General features: G+C 35.2%; 2 protein-coding genes across 3 annotated transcripts in view; one reads left to right on the top strand and one right to left on the bottom strand.

Moving 5' to 3' along the window:
• Positions 1-1,824: 1,824 nt before the first annotated feature.
• Positions 1,825-11,481, bottom strand: LOC123524014 (protein FAM166C A-like). Its single transcript, XM_053539334.1, has 5 exons — positions 11,320-11,481; positions 10,035-10,308; positions 9,131-9,243; positions 5,371-5,610; positions 1,825-4,348 (listed from the first exon to the last, which is right to left on the bottom strand). Exons 1-4 carry the CDS (start codon positions 11,388-11,390, stop codon positions 5,463-5,465), a joined length of 606 nt encoding a protein of 201 aa, XP_053395309.1. The 5' UTR covers positions 11,391-11,481; the 3' UTR covers positions 1,825-4,348; positions 5,371-5,462.
• A 233-nt stretch (positions 11,482-11,714) lies between these two features.
• The window catches only part of LOC123524015 (solute carrier family 17 member 9-like), a 40,207-nt gene continuing 31,609 nt past the window's right edge, over positions 11,715-20,312 (top strand). For both annotated transcript variants that reach the window (XM_045301881.2, XM_053539333.1), the window contains exons 1-3: positions 11,715-11,866; positions 17,725-17,851; positions 18,182-18,401. In XM_045301881.2, the coding sequence (XP_045157816.2) occupies positions 11,817-11,866; positions 17,725-17,851; positions 18,182-18,401 (397 nt within the window). In that variant the 5' untranslated portion in view covers positions 11,715-11,816. The remainder of the gene's footprint in view (positions 11,867-17,724; positions 17,852-18,181; positions 18,402-20,312) is intronic.

Raw genomic sequence — 20,312 nt, 5'->3', positions numbered from 1 at the left:
TAGAGAAAAATCTTGTGTATCCAACTCCTTAAACACTATTGAAAGGACACACTTGAAAGTTCCACAGATGAAGGACCTTGATGCAAAGACGACCATAAATAATGGACTTTTTTTGTGGCTATTTTTTCTAGGATTCTGGCTCTTTATTAATTTCACAAAATAGGCCAGTGAAGAAATCTAGCATGTTCAACTCCACATATACTTTTTGAAGGAATGGATTCAGTGTTGCTCAGATGCACAACCTTATCTGAATATGACCATAAAGGAAAGGGCTGTGACCATTTTGACAAGTGTCATGGCCATTTGTTAATTTTACTAAATAGGGTATAGTATAGAAATTTGTGTTCAACCCCTCACTCTTTGAAAGAATTGGTTCAAAATGCATCTATATAGGTGAAGAAGCTTGATATGAAACTGCACAGTATGTGGGAGCATCTGTGTCCTATGGACAAAATTCTAGTCTTACTGTATAAGTGAAAATTTTTAGGCTAACTTGAGTATTTTATGCTTCAGCAAGATTTGATAAAATTGTTAAGCAGTTAAGATGAGTTTTTATTTCATTGACACTTTGATTATCAGTGACTGAAACTTTGGCTAGAAATTAGTGAGTAATCAAAATTGCTGAACTCCCATTCCTCATCACTGTGTTGAAGACTTTTTTATGTGAAAAAGTCGTATAGCTGGCTTATTGAAGGCTGACAGAGTCATCAGAGGCTTGTAGAGAGGCAGCGATGTCACCAGAGGCTTGTTGTTGGCTAATAGTTTTGCCAGAGGCTTGTTGATAGCTGATAGTTTCACCAGAGGCTTGTAGAAGGCTGATAGTTTTGTCAGAGGCTTGTAACCGTAATGGGCTCATAGTTGTGCCTGAGGCTTGTAGTCGGTCGATAGTTTTGCCAGAGGGTTGTTGTGGGCTGATAGTTTTGCCAGAGGCTTGTAATGGGCTGATAGTTTTGCCAGAGACTTGTAGCTTGTTGACAGTTTTGCCAGAAGCTTGTAGCTGGCTGATAAGTTTTGCCAGTCTTGTAGAAGGCTGATAGTTTTGCCAGAGGCTTGTAGCTGACTGATCATCAAAGGCTTGTAGAGGACTTACAGTTTCACCAGAGGTTAACAGATGGCTGATAGTTTCCCAGAGGCTTGTAAAGGGCTGATAGTTTCACCAGATGCTTGAAAAGAGCCGATAGTTTCGCCATGCTGATAGTTTTACCAGAGGCTTGAAAAGAGCCGATAGTTTCATCAGAGGCTTGTAGAGTGATGATAATTTCACCAGAGGCTTGAAGAGAGCTGATAGTTTCACCAGAGGCTTGAAGAGAGCTGATAGTTTCACCAGAGGCTTGTTGAAGGCCCAATAAGTTCACCAGAAGCTTCATGGGAACCAACAGTTTCTACCTACGGGGTATCCTTCCTCCATTTTAAGTTACAAATGTTACATTTGATCCTTGTTTCATGATCTATCAGGGTAGTTGATGTTAAAATCAAAACACCAGCCAGGGTGTAAAATTCTTTCATGTTAGGAAGCTGTTCAGCTGTCTTGGAGAGGCTCACAACTTCTTGTGCCCACCTGTGCCTTAGTAATATCAAAAAGGGCATATTGGATTTTTTTTTCCATCATGAAAGCTGGAATATTGCTATATGATTAAAGTTGTGTTGGTGTGACTTAAAATCCAGTAAAATGTCATGCAACTATCAGCTTGTTATTTGCATGGTCCTGTACCGGGTAAATCTGTAGATGGAGTTTTGTATTTAGTAACAACAAGAAATGGAAATTTTCACTCTTTGAAATAATGCATTTACTCATTTTTATATTTATACAAATAACTAGAAATATACTGTAAAAACTAAATATATTTAAGAAAGGTTTTTGTTTTTATAGATATACATCTTTTCAAAAAATATATAAAACAAAATTACTGGAAAAATAACCTCCAGGGAATAATGGATTTTCATGTCTGCAAAATTGTAGGCAAATTATTTGATAGTTTTGATAGGCAGTCAAAACAGTTTATTTCACTATAACTATAATGTAAAAGAGCTGACAATATAAAAAATGAAGAATTGTGAAAAATAACAAAACATATCTTTACACAGAGGACAAAAACAAGTTTTACCTTGAAACATAATTATGTAGATCTAGTACAAAATGATAAAAAATATTGGATTCACACAAGTGTTGACCAGTCATTGTCTCAATATGATTCTACTGTAATTGTGTCTCTATGTACATGCATTTACAACAATCTTGATGTTTAGTCATAAAATACTGTGCACCAGGGCTTCAGAAATTCCAGTTTTCTCTGTTTTAGACTGATTTTTAATAGTGTGTGAATTTATCTAACTACATTACATTCTGGAAAAATTCTGTTTAAAATTAAGAAACATTGTTTAAAATTAAGAAACTGTGCATCAACAAAAATTTCGATACACAGTATCTGGTCAGCATGTGATGTTTCTTGACCAACGGAAATGCCAGACGAGGCAAAATAGTATAATACATGATACCTGCAAATGTCTATAACGAGACCTTCACCTAAAACCACCAAACTCTTGGCAGTGAAGTGAACCTCGAAACAAACAAACAGTAATGATCAGTAAGGAAGGGTGATAAAGTGATGAAAAAAATGCTTAATTAAAATTTAAGTTTCACAGGTCTGCAACTTATAGTCCTTTCCTCATGAATTTTGATTTCTTTTCTAGAGAAAGAGTTTATGTTTAAATTGGGAAAATTAAGTACAAAACTGCTTCTTCACAAAAAGACATTTACTAAAAGATTAAGACTAGCAAACAGAGATGCTTGGAAAAAAAATCTTCATAATTATCTATTTTAAAATAAATCCTATGAAATGGTATTTCATCATTTTAGGCAAATGAAGCATTTTTCCTTTAAATGTTTTTTTCCACACTAAATATAATTTCAACTCTCTGATTAAAAAGACTGAAAAATATATTTTTCATTTTTTTGGTTTTATTTTGATATGGAAAATAAAACAACATAGGCTAGTGTCTTATCGAAAAATGTAGTATTTCACAATAAGATAAAGAAACTTTGTCAAAATATGTAACAGAAATTGCAAAAGTCTTCACATATATCACAACTATATACATAAGTGTCAGAAAAAGTTTGATTAAAAACAGAAACAAATGAACTAACACAAAATACTGAGCTTTTCCAAAAATCACATGTAGTAAACAGAAAATTCTTTTAAAATAAAACATAAGCTAATTTGAGCAATAAAATCTTAATGCAGTTTGCAACTGGAAAACTTAACATAAATTTTAAGATTATTTTCATATCCATTTTATATATAAATCTGAGTGTATAAACTTGATAAATAAATATCTTTGAACAAGAGGACCATGATGGTCCTGAATCGCTCACCTTCCCCCACATGAACTGAGTATGACGTCGTTTTTTTCTATTATTTGACATAGTGACCTAGTTTTTGAGCTCATGTGACCTACTTCTGAACCTGACCTACATCAAGATAAAAATTCTGACCAATTTTCATGAAGATCCATTGAAAAATATGGCCTCTAGAGAGGTCAAAAGGTCTTTCTATGTTGAGACCTAGTGACCTAGTTTTTGACCGCAGTTGACCCGGTTTCAAACTTGACCTAGATATCATCAAGATGAACATTCAGACCAACTTTCATGCAGATCCCATGAAAACTATGGCCTCTAGAGTGGTCACAAGGTTTTCCTATTATTTGACCTACTGACCTAGTTTTTGACCGCATGCGACCCAGTTTACAACTTGACCTAGATATCATCAAGATGAACATTCTGATCAATTTTCATGCAGATCCAATGAAAAATACGGCCTCTACAGAGGTCACAAGGTTTTTCTATTATTTGACCTACTGACCTAGTTTTGGACCAGACATGACCCAGTTTCAAACCTGACCTAGATATCATCAAGATGAACATTCTGACCAATTTTCATGCAGATCCCATGAAAAATATGACCTCCAGAGAGGTCACAAGGATTTTCTTTTATTTGACCTACTGACCTAGTTTTTGATGGCACGTGTCCCAGTTTTAAACTTGACCTAGATATCATCAAAGTAAACATTCAGACCAAATTTCATGAAGACCTTGTGAAAAATATGGCCTCTAGAGCGGTCACAAGGTTTTTCTATTTTTAGACCTACTGACCTAGTTTTTGACCACACATGACCCAGTTTCAAATTTGTCCTAGATATCATTAAGGTGAACATTCTGACCAATTTTCATAAAGATCCCATGAAAAATGTGTTCTCTAGAGTGGTCACAAGCAAAAGTTTACGCACGCACACACGGACAGACGAAGGACGCTGCGCAATCACAAAAGCTCACCTTGTCACTTTGTGACAGGTGAGCTAACAAGAGCACCGCCTTGCGGGTGCTGACGCTCATCTGATTTTTTTTTTATAATAGAAATATTGTCCTACCCATGATTTTCTAAGTCTAAAAAGGGCCATCACTCTTGCAAAAAGCAGGATAGAGTTATGTTTCCTGATGTACAGTGTCCACTTATGATGGTGAAAAACTGTTGCAAGTTTTAAAGCAATAGCTTTGATAGTTTATGAGAAAAGTTGACTTAAACATAATATTCAACCAAGAAAATGATTTTTCTAAGTCCAAAAGGGGCAATAATTATTGCAAAAAGCAGGATGGAGTTATGTTGCTTGCTGTACAGGGTCAGCTTATGATGGTGAACAAGAGTTGCAAGTTTTAAAGCAATAGCTTTGATAGTTTAAGAGAAAAAGTTGACCTAAACATAAAACTTAACCAAGAAATCTGATATTTTCTAAGTCCAAAAGGGGCCATAAATCTTGCAAAAAGCAGGATGGAGTTATGTTTCTTGCTGTACAGGGTCAGCTTATGATGGTGAACAAGTGTTGCAAGTTTTAAAGGAATAGCTTTGATAGTTTAGGATAAAAGCTGACCTAAACATAAAACTTAACCAAGAAAACTGATTTTCTAAGTCCAAAAGGGGCAATAATTCTTGCAAAAAGCAAGATGGAGTTATGTTTCTTGATTTACAGGGTCTGCTTATGATGGTGAACAAGTATTCCATGTTTCAAAGCAAAAGCTTTGATAGTTTAGGAGAAAAGTTGACCTAAACATAAAACTTAACCAAGAAATCTGATATTTTCTAAGTACAAAAGGGGCCATAAATCTTGCAAAAAGCAAGATGGAGTTATGTTTCTTGCTATACAGGGTCAGCTTATGATGGCGAACAAGTATTCCAAGTTTCAAAGCAATAGCTTTGATAGTTTAGGAGAAAAGCTGACCTAAACATAAAACTTAACCAGGCAACGCCGACGCCGACGCCGACGCCGACAACCGCTCAAGTGATGACAATAACTCATCATTTTTTTTCAAAAAATCAGATGAGCTAAAAATGTATAGAAACCCTCTAGACTAATGTAAACCTATCACAGAATTTTTAAAAATAAAGTTTTTGAAAAGTTCATAACAAAATTTATCGTTTCTCGAAGTGCACGTCTCTCATTTCTCTGTCGCGCTGTGATGACATTGTTGATGTTTGTTTTAGCAGTGGTAATCTACGTGCCTCGTGTTCCAGGTATGGTAAATTGATATCGTCTGTGTGACGTGTGGCCAAAATCATGCTGAAAATAGGAGTAAGCAGACTGTTTCAAATGTACCAATACAGGTAAATAATCGGTAAAGCTTTTATTTGTTGCTGTACCTCACTGTAACCTCTTATATACCAGATGGCGAACAATATACCTGCTTTAAAAACAATAAACATCAACTAGACATGTAGTCATAGGATAAGTGCCCCTATTACCAAACATCAGTCCAACCTAAAAAAGAGCCAGTGGTGAACCTTTATAAAATGCCTTCATGAACACCTACTGGATGTGACAATATGGGTAATCATACCTGAAATTCTGCATCAGTTCTGCCATATAAAGAAGGATAAATTTTGACACACAGAATTTTCTAGACACGGACACACACTGAAAAATATCTATTTTGAATGCTTCTGTCACAACTGTAGATACGGTATCAGCCACTCATATATTTTAGAATGGCAAAGAACATTTTTGCTGGTCTTGCTACGAAGAAAATCACACTAAACAGAACCATATGTTATCCATTCCTCATGTTTAATCAGTTAGAATAGTCCTATTTTCCAGGCTGTCTAGCATACCCTGACAAAAAATTAGGGCTAATTTTAGGGCAATTTGTACAAAAAAATAGGGCTAAAATTAGGAATTTGGTACAATTAATTTAATTTAATTTTTCCTGTGACGTCATACTATTTTGTTATTATATTATATTTTATTATTGGACGAAACATGTTAGTTTTGAAGTAAAAAGTATATTTCTGGAGTTAGTTCTTCGCTTTATCTATTTCGTACAATTTTAAGGAAATTTTAGGGCTAAATTTAGGAATTTTCAAATTAAAATATGGACTTTAAAGACCATGTAATGTGCTAACCTTTATGTGATTGACATAAAAGTAACTCACAAAAACAGTGCTTTATTTACAGAAAAGACGTCTACCAGCGGTCCACTGTTTTCAGCTATTGGATCCACTGGTAAACTGCTTTGAACTGTGCTAAACTGTTTTTTTTCTGAATTAGAAGAACTTTTAAACAACATTTAAAATATTTTCTCTTTTTGATCATTGCAAAAAAGTTAAAAAATTAGGAATCTTCGTGAAAAAATGGGGCCTTTTTAGGAATTTCCTTTGATTTTTTAAAAAAAATAGGAATTTTAGCCAAATAGAAAAAAAATAGGAAAAAGTACGAATTTTAGGGACGCTAGACAGCCTGTATTTTCAGCTATCAATACCTTAATTTTGTATCCAAAAATAAAAAACAATTTCTTACCTTTAATGTTTGTGCATTTCACTCAGGGATGGGGAGATAGTGCCAACAAGTTCACAGCACACAGCAGAGAGTTAAAACAACAGTTCACAATAAAATATGCAGTTCAAACAAGCTTTTGCACAGCAAAATATTATTGCATTATCAAAATAAGCATTCAATTAATTTTGTTTTAGTTACAAAAAATGCATCAATGTGCCAATGAAAACATTAAACAAAAGTTAAGTAAATTATCCTTAGAGCGTATCAAACTTAACAATTATACTTAGCAAAATTTAAAACAATTTTAAAACAGATAAACTGCATTAACAATTATTAAAAGTAGCAAAACTGAAAATAATTTTAAAACAGATAAACTGCATTAACAATTATTTAAAATTGTATAGTTACAATTATAAGAACAAAGTTAAAATTATCAGAAAAAAAATTGTACATCATTCAGGGTAAAGTCTGTACAGGTACAAATATTTCAATGTATGGGTGTACTTCTATCATGTCCAGAAAAAGACTATAAAACTATAGGTACTAGTTCTACAGAAAAAGATTTAGCAAGCTAAAAAGTGACAGATGACGGCATGCAAGATTTTTACGAGTGTATGTGATATATAGTTTTTCTTCCTAGTGTGAGTCAACAAGGAGATAGTGAAAGGTTTAGAGTACTGTGAAAAATATCACTGTTAATTTCATAATATAAACAGAGCCATAAGTACAAGAGCACTGAATTTCTGAAAAACTAAACTAAATTCTGTCTGCTTTTGGCAAATGTTTATACCAAAGTTTCATAAAAAGTACTGGTAGGAAGAAAAATTTATATAATTGTGTAAATGTGGACATAAACTGTTAACTCTATCTTGTTATACAAAATGAACTGGCAAATCAGTACTACATGTATAAAGATGAAATAAAGAAAAACTGATATTTCATGAATATTCTACAGGCAGCACATACTGCACATTTATTTCAAAGATAGTGCATATTAATTTCCAGTGAACATTCATACATTGACAAATAAATATCTTCATTAAAAATGGAATCTTCTCAGCTGAATTTAATTGAGAAACAGATTTAAAAACTATTAGAACATATCAACAAATTATATGTCTTGGCCTAAGAGAAGAGATGGGAAATTAGCAAGAATTAGGAATATAAATAAAATCCCCACAGCCCCCCTGCTCAATTTGAGAAAGGTCTATAAAATCCCATCCTTCCCCCTTAGTTCAATTTATATCCAAATATTCACATCATTTCATTTAAAGACTGATAAAAATTATTATTTCATTCCTGTTGAAATTTGTAAACTGTAAAGTTTTTATTTAGCAAAATCAAAGTGAGGAGTTTGTCTGCTTGGTCTAATTGAGCAGTGGGGATTTTGTCTGCTTGGTTTAATTGAGCAGTGGGGATTCCGTCTGCTTGGTCTAATTGAGCAGTGGGGGTTCTGTCTGCTTGGTCTAAGTGAGCAGTGGGGATTTTGTCTGCTTGGTCTAATTGAGCAGTGGGGGTTTTGTCTGCTTGGTCTAATTGAGCAGTGGGGATTTTGTCTGCTTGGTCTAATTGAGCAGTGAGGATTTTGTCTTCTTGGTCTAATTGAGCAGTGGGGATTTCTTCTGCTTGGTCTAACTGAGCAGTGAGTATTTTGTCTGCTGGGGTAATTGGGCAGTGAGGATTTTGTCTGCTTGGTCTAATTGAGCAGTGGGGATTTTGTCCTACACTCCAAGAATTAAGCTAACACTATAGGATGTATGATTATGTGAGATGTGGCATTTGATATATCCAATTAGAAGACGATCTGTTATACAAGGTGAATATCACTTATAAGAATTAAAGTAACACTTTTAAGAGTGAAATAACATCATAAACATGTTTAAATGTAAAAACGTAAGTCAGTTACATTAAAAACTTTTATTAAAGAATCATGCGAAACAATTAACAAAGATTATCCAAGTTGTATTATTTTGCTGTCTTCTTTATTCTTCTTACAAAATTCTAACTCAAATTACCCGTAATTTACCTGAAATACATACAAAATTGTTCTGAGAAAGATGGCCTTCATTTTAAGAATTTAAGTTATTGAGTTACCAGATATTATACACCTCACATAAAAATTCAACCATATAAAAAGTAAAGTTATTTGTGTAGAGCATGCTATTAGTTACAAACAAAGCCACACATAACATCACAGCAAGTTGCAAGAGTAAATAGTGCAGAAAAAGGAACAAGGGTTTGTATGATCTACAGAAATGTGGAAATAATAATGAAATGGTAACACCTAGAATAGTACACCCATACTTACAACTGTGCTTTGCGCTTAATTTGATCTTCAGCTGATCTTGGGATCATGAAATAGTCTACACTTTTTTTAGTATCGCTTTTGTCAAAGTAGTGTTCTCTGTGTTTCTGTCCAAGCTGAAATGATTTTAAAAAGATATAATTTAATGATGCATTCTTCTTACATTTCATATCTAAAGATTAATAAGAATGAAGTTCCAGACACTTAAGAATATGAATGAGCCGTGCCATGAGAAAACCAACATAGTGGGTTTGCGACCAGCATAGATCCAGACCAGCCTGCGCATCCACGCAGTCTGGTCAGGATCCGTGCTGTTCGCTTTCAAAGCCTATTGGAATTAGAGATACTATTAGCGAACAGTATGGATCCTGACCAGACTGTGCAGATGTGCAGGCTGGTCTGGATTCATGCTGGTCGCAAACCCACTATGTTGGTTTTCTCATGGCATGGCTCAAATGTCACTGGTTAAATCTAGTCAGAGGTAAAAGCTATAATATCCCAGCTATATGCACATTATCTAAATGCCAAAAAGACTAAAAATATTTATTGTCAGATAAACCATTTCTATATAAAAGGCAAAATGAATATAATTATTAGATACTCAAGTGATTACAATAATTACTCTGCCTGTTTTGCATCATGATCAATAAAAGAAAAGACCTGAAGCAAGAGGAAGGCGGATGCATTTGTTACTTACAATAGATTCTAAAACTAAATCCAACAACTACCAAGAGAGTAAGTACTGTATTAAAATACTCAAAACTGTGAGTTATACAGCACATGTGGTCACCCTGCATTTTTAAAAAATTATTCATCAAATGTATTCAAATGATACACAACATATATTTAATGAGAAAAAAAAAACATGCAGTCATAGCTTCAAATGAACATGCAAGTGATTTCTTACAGAATCAAATGATTTTAGCTCCTCTTTCCTGTCAAAGTCAATGTTTGAGAGAGAATATTTTGGAGCAGCCAGCCATCTATCTCTTGTTCTACCTCGGGCACTGATCACGGACTCTGGTTTATGAGTATAATATGTTGGGAATTCTCCACCTCTTGCATATGGATCATGTGAAGCATTCAAAACCTCATGTCTGTAGTCCTGGAAATATTTGTTTGTAGCATTGCCATATGTTTCACCATAGTCATACTTTGTTGTTGGGCAGTGCCCTCTGTACCTGTAACATAGTTTGGAGATTTTGATACAAAAATATACAGTAAAGCATACTATGAATGAGATGCATAATAATTTGAACTATTATCGCTTCATTAGATAGGCCAAAAACAAAAATAATAGTCTATCTGCACAGAAGAATCATACTCAGGCCTTAAAAAAATTTCTTTGTTTCCAGTAACATGCTCAAAACAATTAGGGTAGGTAGGCTGAAATTATTTTTTTTTGGAAACTTTTTTTATTAACTGAGACTTTTCGGATATTACTTTTGTGTCAAAAAATGAATACAAATAAGGGGGTTATGCCTTTAGAGCACCAGTAAGTTTATTTCTTATATCACTGACCATGTTTAAAGCATAAAAAGTGCTGTTTTGCATCAATGTGCCAATGAAAACATATTGAAAAAATTTTCTCCAAGGCCATAAACATTTAGGGTCGGGCAAAAAATTTAGGGTAGGTTGGGATACCGGAAACAAACAATTTTTTTTTACGCCTCATTTCCATTGTATCTGAATCTGTCCTTTGAATTATGTGTCCCTTTTAGATATCCAAATCATTATTTTTCAAGACATTACCGTAAGAAGCACAAAAGAGAACAACAGGAACATCACAGCAACAAAAAAAAAAACATTACGGTAGAATTCCTGGAAGCACAGAGCACCCCAGTTACACTTTCCACAACAAGAGAGCCATGCATCTAAAAGAAGACTTGCAACGCATAAAAAAAATCTGTACGAAATGCAAATGAGAGGTCAGGGTGTTAGGGTAAGTGGAAAAAGCAAAGATATATCTAGATATGCACTTTTTGAGCCATATTTATGAAGATATTGCTGCCCATGCAGTGATAGTCGGACATTGACGGTTGGGCTATGCTGATAGATAAGATTTATTTAAAGTCGGCAAGATATTAAACAAGTACAGCATAAGCTGATGTGAGCTTTTGAACCGGCTACAAATGTAAACAGGGAAAAGATCAAAAGCCAAAATAAGATGGATTTTTGGAAAAAATATTTACCCGGGCATAAAACGCGGAGGAATAAATGTGGAATTATGTGTTGTTATCAACGTTCCGGCTGAGCGAGACATCTTTATTTAAATAAATCAACTCGGGCTCTACTAATTGTTTTGTGTGTGTTGTGTTTATCGTGTATGACAGCAGCCCGGAAGTAACCTAACAACATATAAACACGCTGAAAACAGGAAACAGTCCGAGGATAAATAGTGCCAAGATTTTTTCTTTCAACTGCGAATGCTCGTCTTAAAAAGTCTCTTACTATTGTAAAATATACAATTTTGTATAATTTTTATTTTGAAATAGTCAGTAATTACTACTTTTAGACGGCAGTTACAAAGAATGAAGCAAAATATTCATACGCATTTTCTCCCTGACAACGTCTTGTAGGCGATTGTTTTAAAATGTTAAGCGTCCAGAGATCATATTACGACAACAACTACCGGAAGTGATCCCCACGTCAAAATGTTGGAAACAACAAAATACATTTCAAAGAAGTAATGCCAGATAATGAAACTAATCAAACAATGGATGGACGGTTTTGGACCAGGTACTTACCCCTATTTTTCCCATAATCATGTTTCTATGCGGAAGAGCGGAATTACGGCGCTCCTGTTATTTTTATCATTTTTAAAAAAAAATATTTTTCTAGAATATAGACCCACAGGACAAAAAAGAAAGTTTAAGAAGAACCATGTATCTGTACCCCCCTCAGACTTATGAAAAGTCATTAGTCCGATAGACATGACCAGAAAATTTGGACGCGATTCGCTGTTTCTTTTGCGACGCTATGATCTCATTCAGACATTCAAAATTGTTAAAAAAGTCGATGATTTAGACATGGGTGCATTTTTCAAATTTTCTGCTAGTGATCTTAGAGGGCATGAACTTAAACTAGAGAAACCAAGAGCAAAGAAATCCATCAGGTTAAATTCATTCGCACATCGAGTTGTTACACCATGGAACAATTTACCTGCTGAAATAATTAAGGAAGTGTCTAGGGGTACGGATCCGTACCTCTAGAATCTGATTCTAGAGGTACGGATCCGTACCTCTAGACAAGCCTGTTAGGGGTTTTCTAGGGGTACGGACCTCCTTTTTCTAGAGATTTAGGGTTATTTATATCTTAAATTTTGTTGAAAATGAAATAACAACAAAGTCTTAACCAGTCTTCACTTAAAACTTGGATCTAATTGGTTTACAGATACCAGCGTTCGTCCGATTGTTTACCTTCTCTTTCAAAACCTAAATAACCGAGGAACTCCAAATGAATACACTGTTCTGTGCCGACAGGAATTATATAGTTTGTTATCAAATAAACTGTTGATAACAGCCAGATTAATGAATGAATCTATCCCTTAAATGAATTCTATTTGAAATTCAGCAAATAAATAAATAAATTAGGCATAATAATATGCACCAATCTATTTTGTTATTTAACAATGTACATTGTTGTATAATGATAATCGGCACGGAACTTTAATAATCAATTAAGCGACATTAAGTAAAAGCAACTGTTTGTGAAAACGTCCCATGTATCTCGTAACGGCAACCAAATGTGTGAAAAACGCGTAAATACACTAAGGGCCAATTATCAAAATAGTTGTCCCCCAACATACTTAAAAGTATTTAGTTTAATCTTTATATCTTTTTTTTCTGCCAGTTCGAAACTTCGTGATTTATTTGGTGTTCCTCGGTTATTTACGTTCCGAAAGAAAATGTAACAAATCTGATGAATGTTGTTATCTGTAAACCATTTAGATCCAAGTTTAAGGTGAATTCTGATGAAATGTTATTTGTTATTTCATTTTCAACAAAATTTGAAATGTAAATGACCTTTAATCTCTAGGAAAACGGAGGTCCGTACCCCTAGAAAACCCCTAACAGGCTTGTCTAGAGGTACGGATCCGTACCTCTAGAATCAGATTCTAGAGGTACGGATCCATACCCCTAGACACTTCCAATAATTAATGCAAAAACTGTTGACACTTTTAAAACAAGGCTTGACAAACACAAGATTAATAAACGTTATGATATGTCAGGTACATACTGAGAGAAGATTTGATCTTTAATGTTTCTGACCAGGTGCAAATATACCTAACAAATATAAGAAGCATATATACTAAGGAAAAGTTTCAGCACACCAGTTATCAACTATATAAATAGATAATCGACACAGACCGGAACCATCGACGCGAGAAAAAACAGTAATCAGATGGGGAATATACGCCATATCAGGGCGTTGAAAATTCCCCTGTCAACAAAAGGTAAAGGTTTACTACAGGTGGGGTCCGTCTGACCAGCAATTACATACCTGTCAAGACACACACGTTTGCGCGTGTGTCACACGCATTTCAGCCCAAGATCACGCTCACACGCCTACTATTGAAGGTCACACGCATTTTAAAGAAATAAAGCAATCAATTGGTTTTTTTTCGTAGAAAATTATTGAATCAAACATGCGAGGCGACTAGTGTTTCATAATTGGACCCAAAGTGCTATCGATTATCAAATCGAATCGGAAGGGTACAATCTATTGATTAATCGAAACACTCGTATATATTATACATGTTAATGTTAATTGGTTTCACCACCGTCTACACTCAAGAACAGTAATGACAATATATTGTTCTTAAATTTATTTCAGTTGAAATGTATACAAAATGTACATGTAATTGACAAGAGTAACATTCAAAACAACAGTAATCAATATTGGTCTAAAATTGTATTGTCACACATTTCAAACTAACAGTTTTCTCCAGCCTTAGTATATTGATGTTATTATCTCCAGATAATAATTAAAATGGATATATGAAATAAAATACATTGTTCACCATTCTGGTTTAAGAGCTTTTTCCACTTGAAAATAGCCAAAATCAACAAAATATCTAAAAAAAAAAAAAAAAACAGTGATATTTATTTCATATTTTTATTTTCTATTTCCTCCCAACTGTTTGTGCACACACACAAAACAAAAATATTTACAGTAAAACGAAAAAAAAACACACACACACACACACTAGCTGTTGGCACATATATCTGCAGGAATTATATTTCTGCTTGTTAAAATCAACGAGTCCACAATATTTTTTTTAAATCACACCACGGGTGACCTACACAGATGTCTAAAGGATAGTGCATCACATCAGCAGTACATTCATGTCAAAGATCAAAGCGGTACTCTGAAGTTAAAAAATTTTGATTGACAGGTAGAAGTGGTTACATCTGGGTATGATGTAACACTGTGTATTGCAAATATTACGAATCTTATGAATTTCTTTCACCAGTTAGGGTTATTGGATTAATAGGATGTTTTAACTTTTATAAGTTTTTAGGGTAAGAAAATTTTGTTTGTGTAATATTTTGACAAGTTTATTTGACTTGTGAATTATCAGTGTACGGTAGTTTTATCGGGGCAGATTGAAAAGATTATGCAGTGAAAAAAGATTGAAACTGAAATTAATACTTGGTTTGTATAATTGTTTGAGAAATTATGGTTGTAATAAATTCACGATTGTTACATATATATGCAATTGACAGAATGATAGCATCTTACTATCAGTCAAATAGTTGATTCTAACTATCTTTTGTGATGTGTGACAAATCCATTTAAACAAGAATATAATTATGTTTCCCCTCGATTTTTCTCACTTTTTTGTTGGTAAACAATTGCTTCACATACTATCCGAACTTACAGGAACAGAAATTTTTCCAAGTTCCCGGTATTTTAATGCAAACAAGTGCTCTTCCTTGACCAAAATTTTTGGTAAAATTGCGGAACAACTCCCGTCGTCGGAATCGGGTCCTGAATACGTGAATCCCTAATCAGCAGGTTAAGTAAATTAATACATGGAAAGTAGATCTATTATTACCCGACAATCAATTGCATCTCACACAATCGATTGTCGCCGACCTGGAAAAATTAACGACGATTATTCGATTGTCTGTGACAATCGGGAAATAACTCGAGGCGACGTTAACACGGTGTTTTCATACCGTATAAATACAGCTTGTACATTCACCGGTGCAGTGTGTTATTTCTACCGCATGAATAAACGTCACAAAAGTAAACATGGAGGGAGTTTATTCAAAACCAGGTCTATTTTGTGTTAAAAATCTGAATTTTCCATGTGAGGGCGTTTCCGGCTTTTAGGGATCATCGCCCTCCAGACCCCCACGAGGGACAACCTTCCCTTCGAACCCCGATCACACTCGTGGCCTTTGTGGAGCCTTGACAGCTATGCAATTAGCGTACGTCGAGAACTGCAAATCGGACAAAATGGCATCACTACCATATTATGCCGAGGGAAAACTGGGAAAGAAGGTAAATTAACGCCTGACAATCATAATGAAAAGAAAAAAATATACGAAAATAAGTGTTGACCGAACATTTAACAAGAAATGGACTAAAAATCGCACCTGGCTCATATATGATGGAGAAAAGGAACATATGCAGTGCACTGACATTTTTTTTTTTGGTAAGGCGTGATATTGTTTTTCGGTCCCACAGATTTTAGGCATTGCTGGACCGAATGTCAGTCGAACTAATCCGATGTATACAGTTTGTTTTATATTGTGACGGTCAAACTGCAAAAGTCAGAAATTAAAAAGCAGCCACTCAGCGACAGTGGTTGTCTAATATGAAATTAGCAGCTGCCTATTCTGAATATGTAAATATGATTAGGATTGGTAAAGAAATGAAGATGCTAGAGTGTAAACAAGGAGAAATATAGCAGAAAAAAATACCCCAAGGTCTTTCCTCTTAGACAATCCCAAACAAACCTGTCTACAGGTATGGCTATCGAGAATTAGATTCTAGAGGTGCAGATCCGTAACTCTAGACACTTCCATAAATAAAATCACCAGGAATGCAATACCTCTCACACCCCATCCACTTCTCCGATACAAGGATTTTCAAAATTTTCAGCTCACCTGAAGTTCAGATGATGAGCTTTTAGATTTGATGAATGTCCGTTGTCCGTTCACATTTAGTTTGTTTACACTCTAGCATCCACAGATTTGAAGCAATCTTAATCAAACTTGGTCACAACACCTCAGACGAGTTCGATTATGGGCTAGATCGGGTGGGCCGGTGGTCTAGTGGTAACACGCTTGACTGCCAATCCAGTGGTCTGGGGTTCGAATCCCGGTCCAGGAACTGGAAATTTCTGAGATGCTGTTGGTCGTCTCCCACCCGACTAAGAGGCCTGTACTGGTTCTTCCCAGGAAAGACGGCTTCGCGTGTATCGCTGCTATACACCGGGCACGTTAAAGAAACAGACTGTCTATTTGCAAAGAGCTAGGCTAAGTTAGCCGGACAGGCCTGTATCTCTCTCTGTTCTTTCTGTCTGTTCAAGGGGCTCACTCTGTCCCTCTGGTCAGATCGCTCTGTGTCTGTACTAGTAGAGGATGAATTTCGCGCCCTGTGTGGCTGCGTTTGCTATATGTAAAGCGCCTTTGAACGTGTTTATCATGAAAAGGACGCTATATAATTCTGGTATATAATAATAATAGATCGGATCAGTATGTCCAGAGTTATGTGCCCTTGATTGACAAAATTTGCTGTATTTCTCTTTGTTTACACTCTAGCATCTTAATTTCTTCACCAATCCTAATCATATTTACTTAGAATGTGTATGACCTCAAGATCTTGGATGAGTTTAATTTTGAACAAAATCGGCTGGTAGGACCAGAGTTATGTGCCCTTGATTTACAAAAATTACTATATTTTACATTGTTTACATTCTAGCACCTTCATTTCTTCACCAATCCAAAACATATCTACATAGTATATATTGCCATAAGATCTCCGATGAATTCGATTATGAGCAAAATCTGACCATTAGAACTGGAATTACTCGCCCTTGATTTTACAGAATATTTTCCCTTGTTTACACTCAAGCAACTTCATTTCTTCACCAATCCAAATAATATTTACACAGAATGTGTATGATTAAAAGATCTTGGATGAGTTCCAAGAGCTAAATCAGTTTAGGTAGTTGGACCAAAGTCATGTGCCCTTGATTTATTTCACATTGTTTCACATTTTTCTTTCTTCACCAGTCCTATTCATGTGTTTGTAATTGATTTGAAAGTTCAAGACTTTAGTATATAACAGTCTTCAGGTGGTCTCAGATTATCAGGGTAGATAACTCTGGACTGATTTTATTTCAAATTACATCCCTTTGTCTTTAATTAAAATGAACAAGTTACATATTTTGGTAACTACTTGCACGATTGGTTCCAAATTCCATTTATGTGATCAAGTGGACCCAGACAATCAGGGTAGACAACTCTGGAGTGAATTTTTGACAAATAACCTCCCTTTATTTTAATTTGAATGGATTTTTTTTCTGATGATAAAATATTTAAGTGGAAGATGAGTGAAGTTTATATTTAACATTTCAGGACGGAAAAGAAACAGTGGATGATAGGTTTATTTAGTGGATGCGCGACTCTGTATGCATGTAGAACTGTGATGCCATTATGTGCTGTACCAATTGCCAAAGAATTAGGATGGGACAAAACTCAGTCGGTATGAACATTCCATATTTATGATTTTTTTTGGCACGAAAGGAGATATGTCTGTGTAATGACAGAAGATGTCTGTTAATTAAGGGTAGGTTTGCTTCAAGTAGCTTAACACCAGCTGTGACAGAAAATTTTCATTACTCTGGAAATTTTTGCTTTTACGCTTCCCAGTTAAATTGTTTGAAAGAGAAGCCATTTCAGTATGTTGAGAAATTAATACAAAAAGACCTTCATGAAGACAGTATTATTAGACATTATTATCTTTATGTATAGCTGAATGTATATCATTATTCAAAGATCTAAGACTTTGTGTAAAAAGTGTTCTTAATTTCAGGGGTCTGTGCTGTCGGCATTTTTCTGGGGTTATACTATGACCCAGTTCCTGGGAGGCTATCTTAGCGATCGTATTGGCGGTGATGTGGTGTTACCTATAGCAGCTTGTTGTTGGTCTCTTGTCACATTCTGGACACCGCAGCTGGCCTATATATCAGATGATAAATTTCTTACATTAAGAATTATTATATTTTCTCGAGTGCTACTAGGTGTCTTTCAGGGTAAGTTTATTGGAATTTATTTATGTGATAAAATTGTTTATAATTATTGGAAGTATTAATTCTACACTTGAGTAAATTTTTAACTTTAAGAAAAGTGCTAAAGAATTATTAATGATAAGTTCTAAAGAAACAGAAGAAACTTAAAGGACTTCAGACTTTGTTTACTTGAAGAATATGTAGAGCTGTTGCACTTACCCATTTGTCGGCATTCATGTCAGTGTCTGCGTCCTGATTAGATTTGGTTTTTCTATATAAGCAGGTATCTCTGTATGTAAGCTGACATCTCAGTAACCACTTGTGGGAATGGATTGAAACTTAATACCCTTGTGTTCAATGTGTGATAATCCTACATACATTGCACAGGTTTCATAACTCTGTTTTACATTTTTGTTGAGACCGCTTGCGGTGAGCTCGATATAGTCACCACTTTCAGTGTATGTGGGTGCGTCCGTCCGGGCGTGCATCTGTCGGATTTTGTTCAGACCGTAACTTTGACATGCATGGACCAATCTTGTTTATATTTGGCATGAGAGTTTACCTCAATGAGAAGGCATGTCATGTGCACACCCCATGTTCCTACCTTAAAAGTCAAGGTCACAGTTGGAGGTCAAAAGTCAAATTGAAGTTTGTCCGGAGCATTTCTTCTTCATGCATGGTGGGATTTTGATGTAACTTGGCATGAATAATCGCCATTATGAGACGGAGTGTCTTGCGCAAGAACCAGGTCACAAGGTCCAAGATCAAGGTCACACTTAACAGCTGGCGGGCTCGACATTTTGCCCGTTTGTTACAAAGTTTTTCCTCTTCAACTGAGTAATTTCGGTATAGGTTTTGTGTTTAAGTTTATTTCACAGTCACCACTTGAGCCATACCATGAGAAAACCTACATAGTGCGTTTGCGACCAGCATGAATCCAGACCAGCCTGCCCATCCGTGCAGTCTGGTCAGGATCCATGCTGTTAGATAAATGGTTTCTCTCATTGAAATAGGCTTTGAAAGCAAACAGCATGGATCCTGACCAGACTGCGTAGATGCACAGGCTGGCCTGGATCCATGCTGGTTGCAAATGCCTTATGTTGGTTTTCCCATGACGCGGCTTACTTGTATTAATGTATTAACACATTGCACTTGTTCACTGTGACAGTTTTTACATGCAATACACAGGTCCACTCCAGTAACTCTGTTTTGATTTTTTACCAGTTTAATTGGTGAATATTGTTATCTCATTTAGCATCTTAAGAAGGGCAAGTTCAGTTAATCTTGCCATTTTTGAGTCGGCTAAAGGCTGAAATCCTTTTGACGAGTCCTTGCTATCCAACGATTCTCTAAATGGACCACATAACACAGTGAAGGGATGTAGTTCCATTAGATTTCTCAAACTTCAAACAGTTCACTGCATGAATGAAGTTAAGTTGTGTCAATTCCCTTTGCTATGACCAATATACGATGTAATCTGTCATATTTATGACTTGTAATTGTGCAATACTCGAATGTAAGTCATTAAGCATAAATGTGCATTTTAAGAATTGCGCAGGCTTACAAAGCTTGGGTAACATCCAGCGAAAGACAAAAAATAGTTCCACAGGGCTCCAGATAAGATGCGTATTAGCGTAAATTACGTATAGAAATAATGCAAATACGCATGTCTAATAATTTCTAAGCGTATAAGAACGTATATAAAATTACAGAAACGCACACAATACTTTTTTAAAAACAAAATCTGAATCGTCTGGATGCGTTAGGTAACATAGCCGATCAGCCTTAATTCTCACACATTGAACTTAAACACGCATCGTATGATTTCTATAAACTTTGCGTGGGTTGAATTTTGCAGTCAGTAAACGGATAAATTATCGGAAGAAGAAGCTCTTACTGGTTTGTTTAGTTACTACTGATATTAAAAATGATTTT

The sequence above is a fragment of the Mercenaria mercenaria genome, chromosome 3, assembly GCF_021730395.1.
Source record: "Mercenaria mercenaria strain notata chromosome 3, MADL_Memer_1, whole genome shotgun sequence".
Lineage (NCBI taxonomy): Eukaryota > Metazoa > Mollusca > Bivalvia > Venerida > Veneridae > Mercenaria > Mercenaria mercenaria.
The sequence above is the reverse complement of the archived record's forward strand: the minus strand, read 5'-3'. Positions and strand labels throughout refer to the sequence as shown.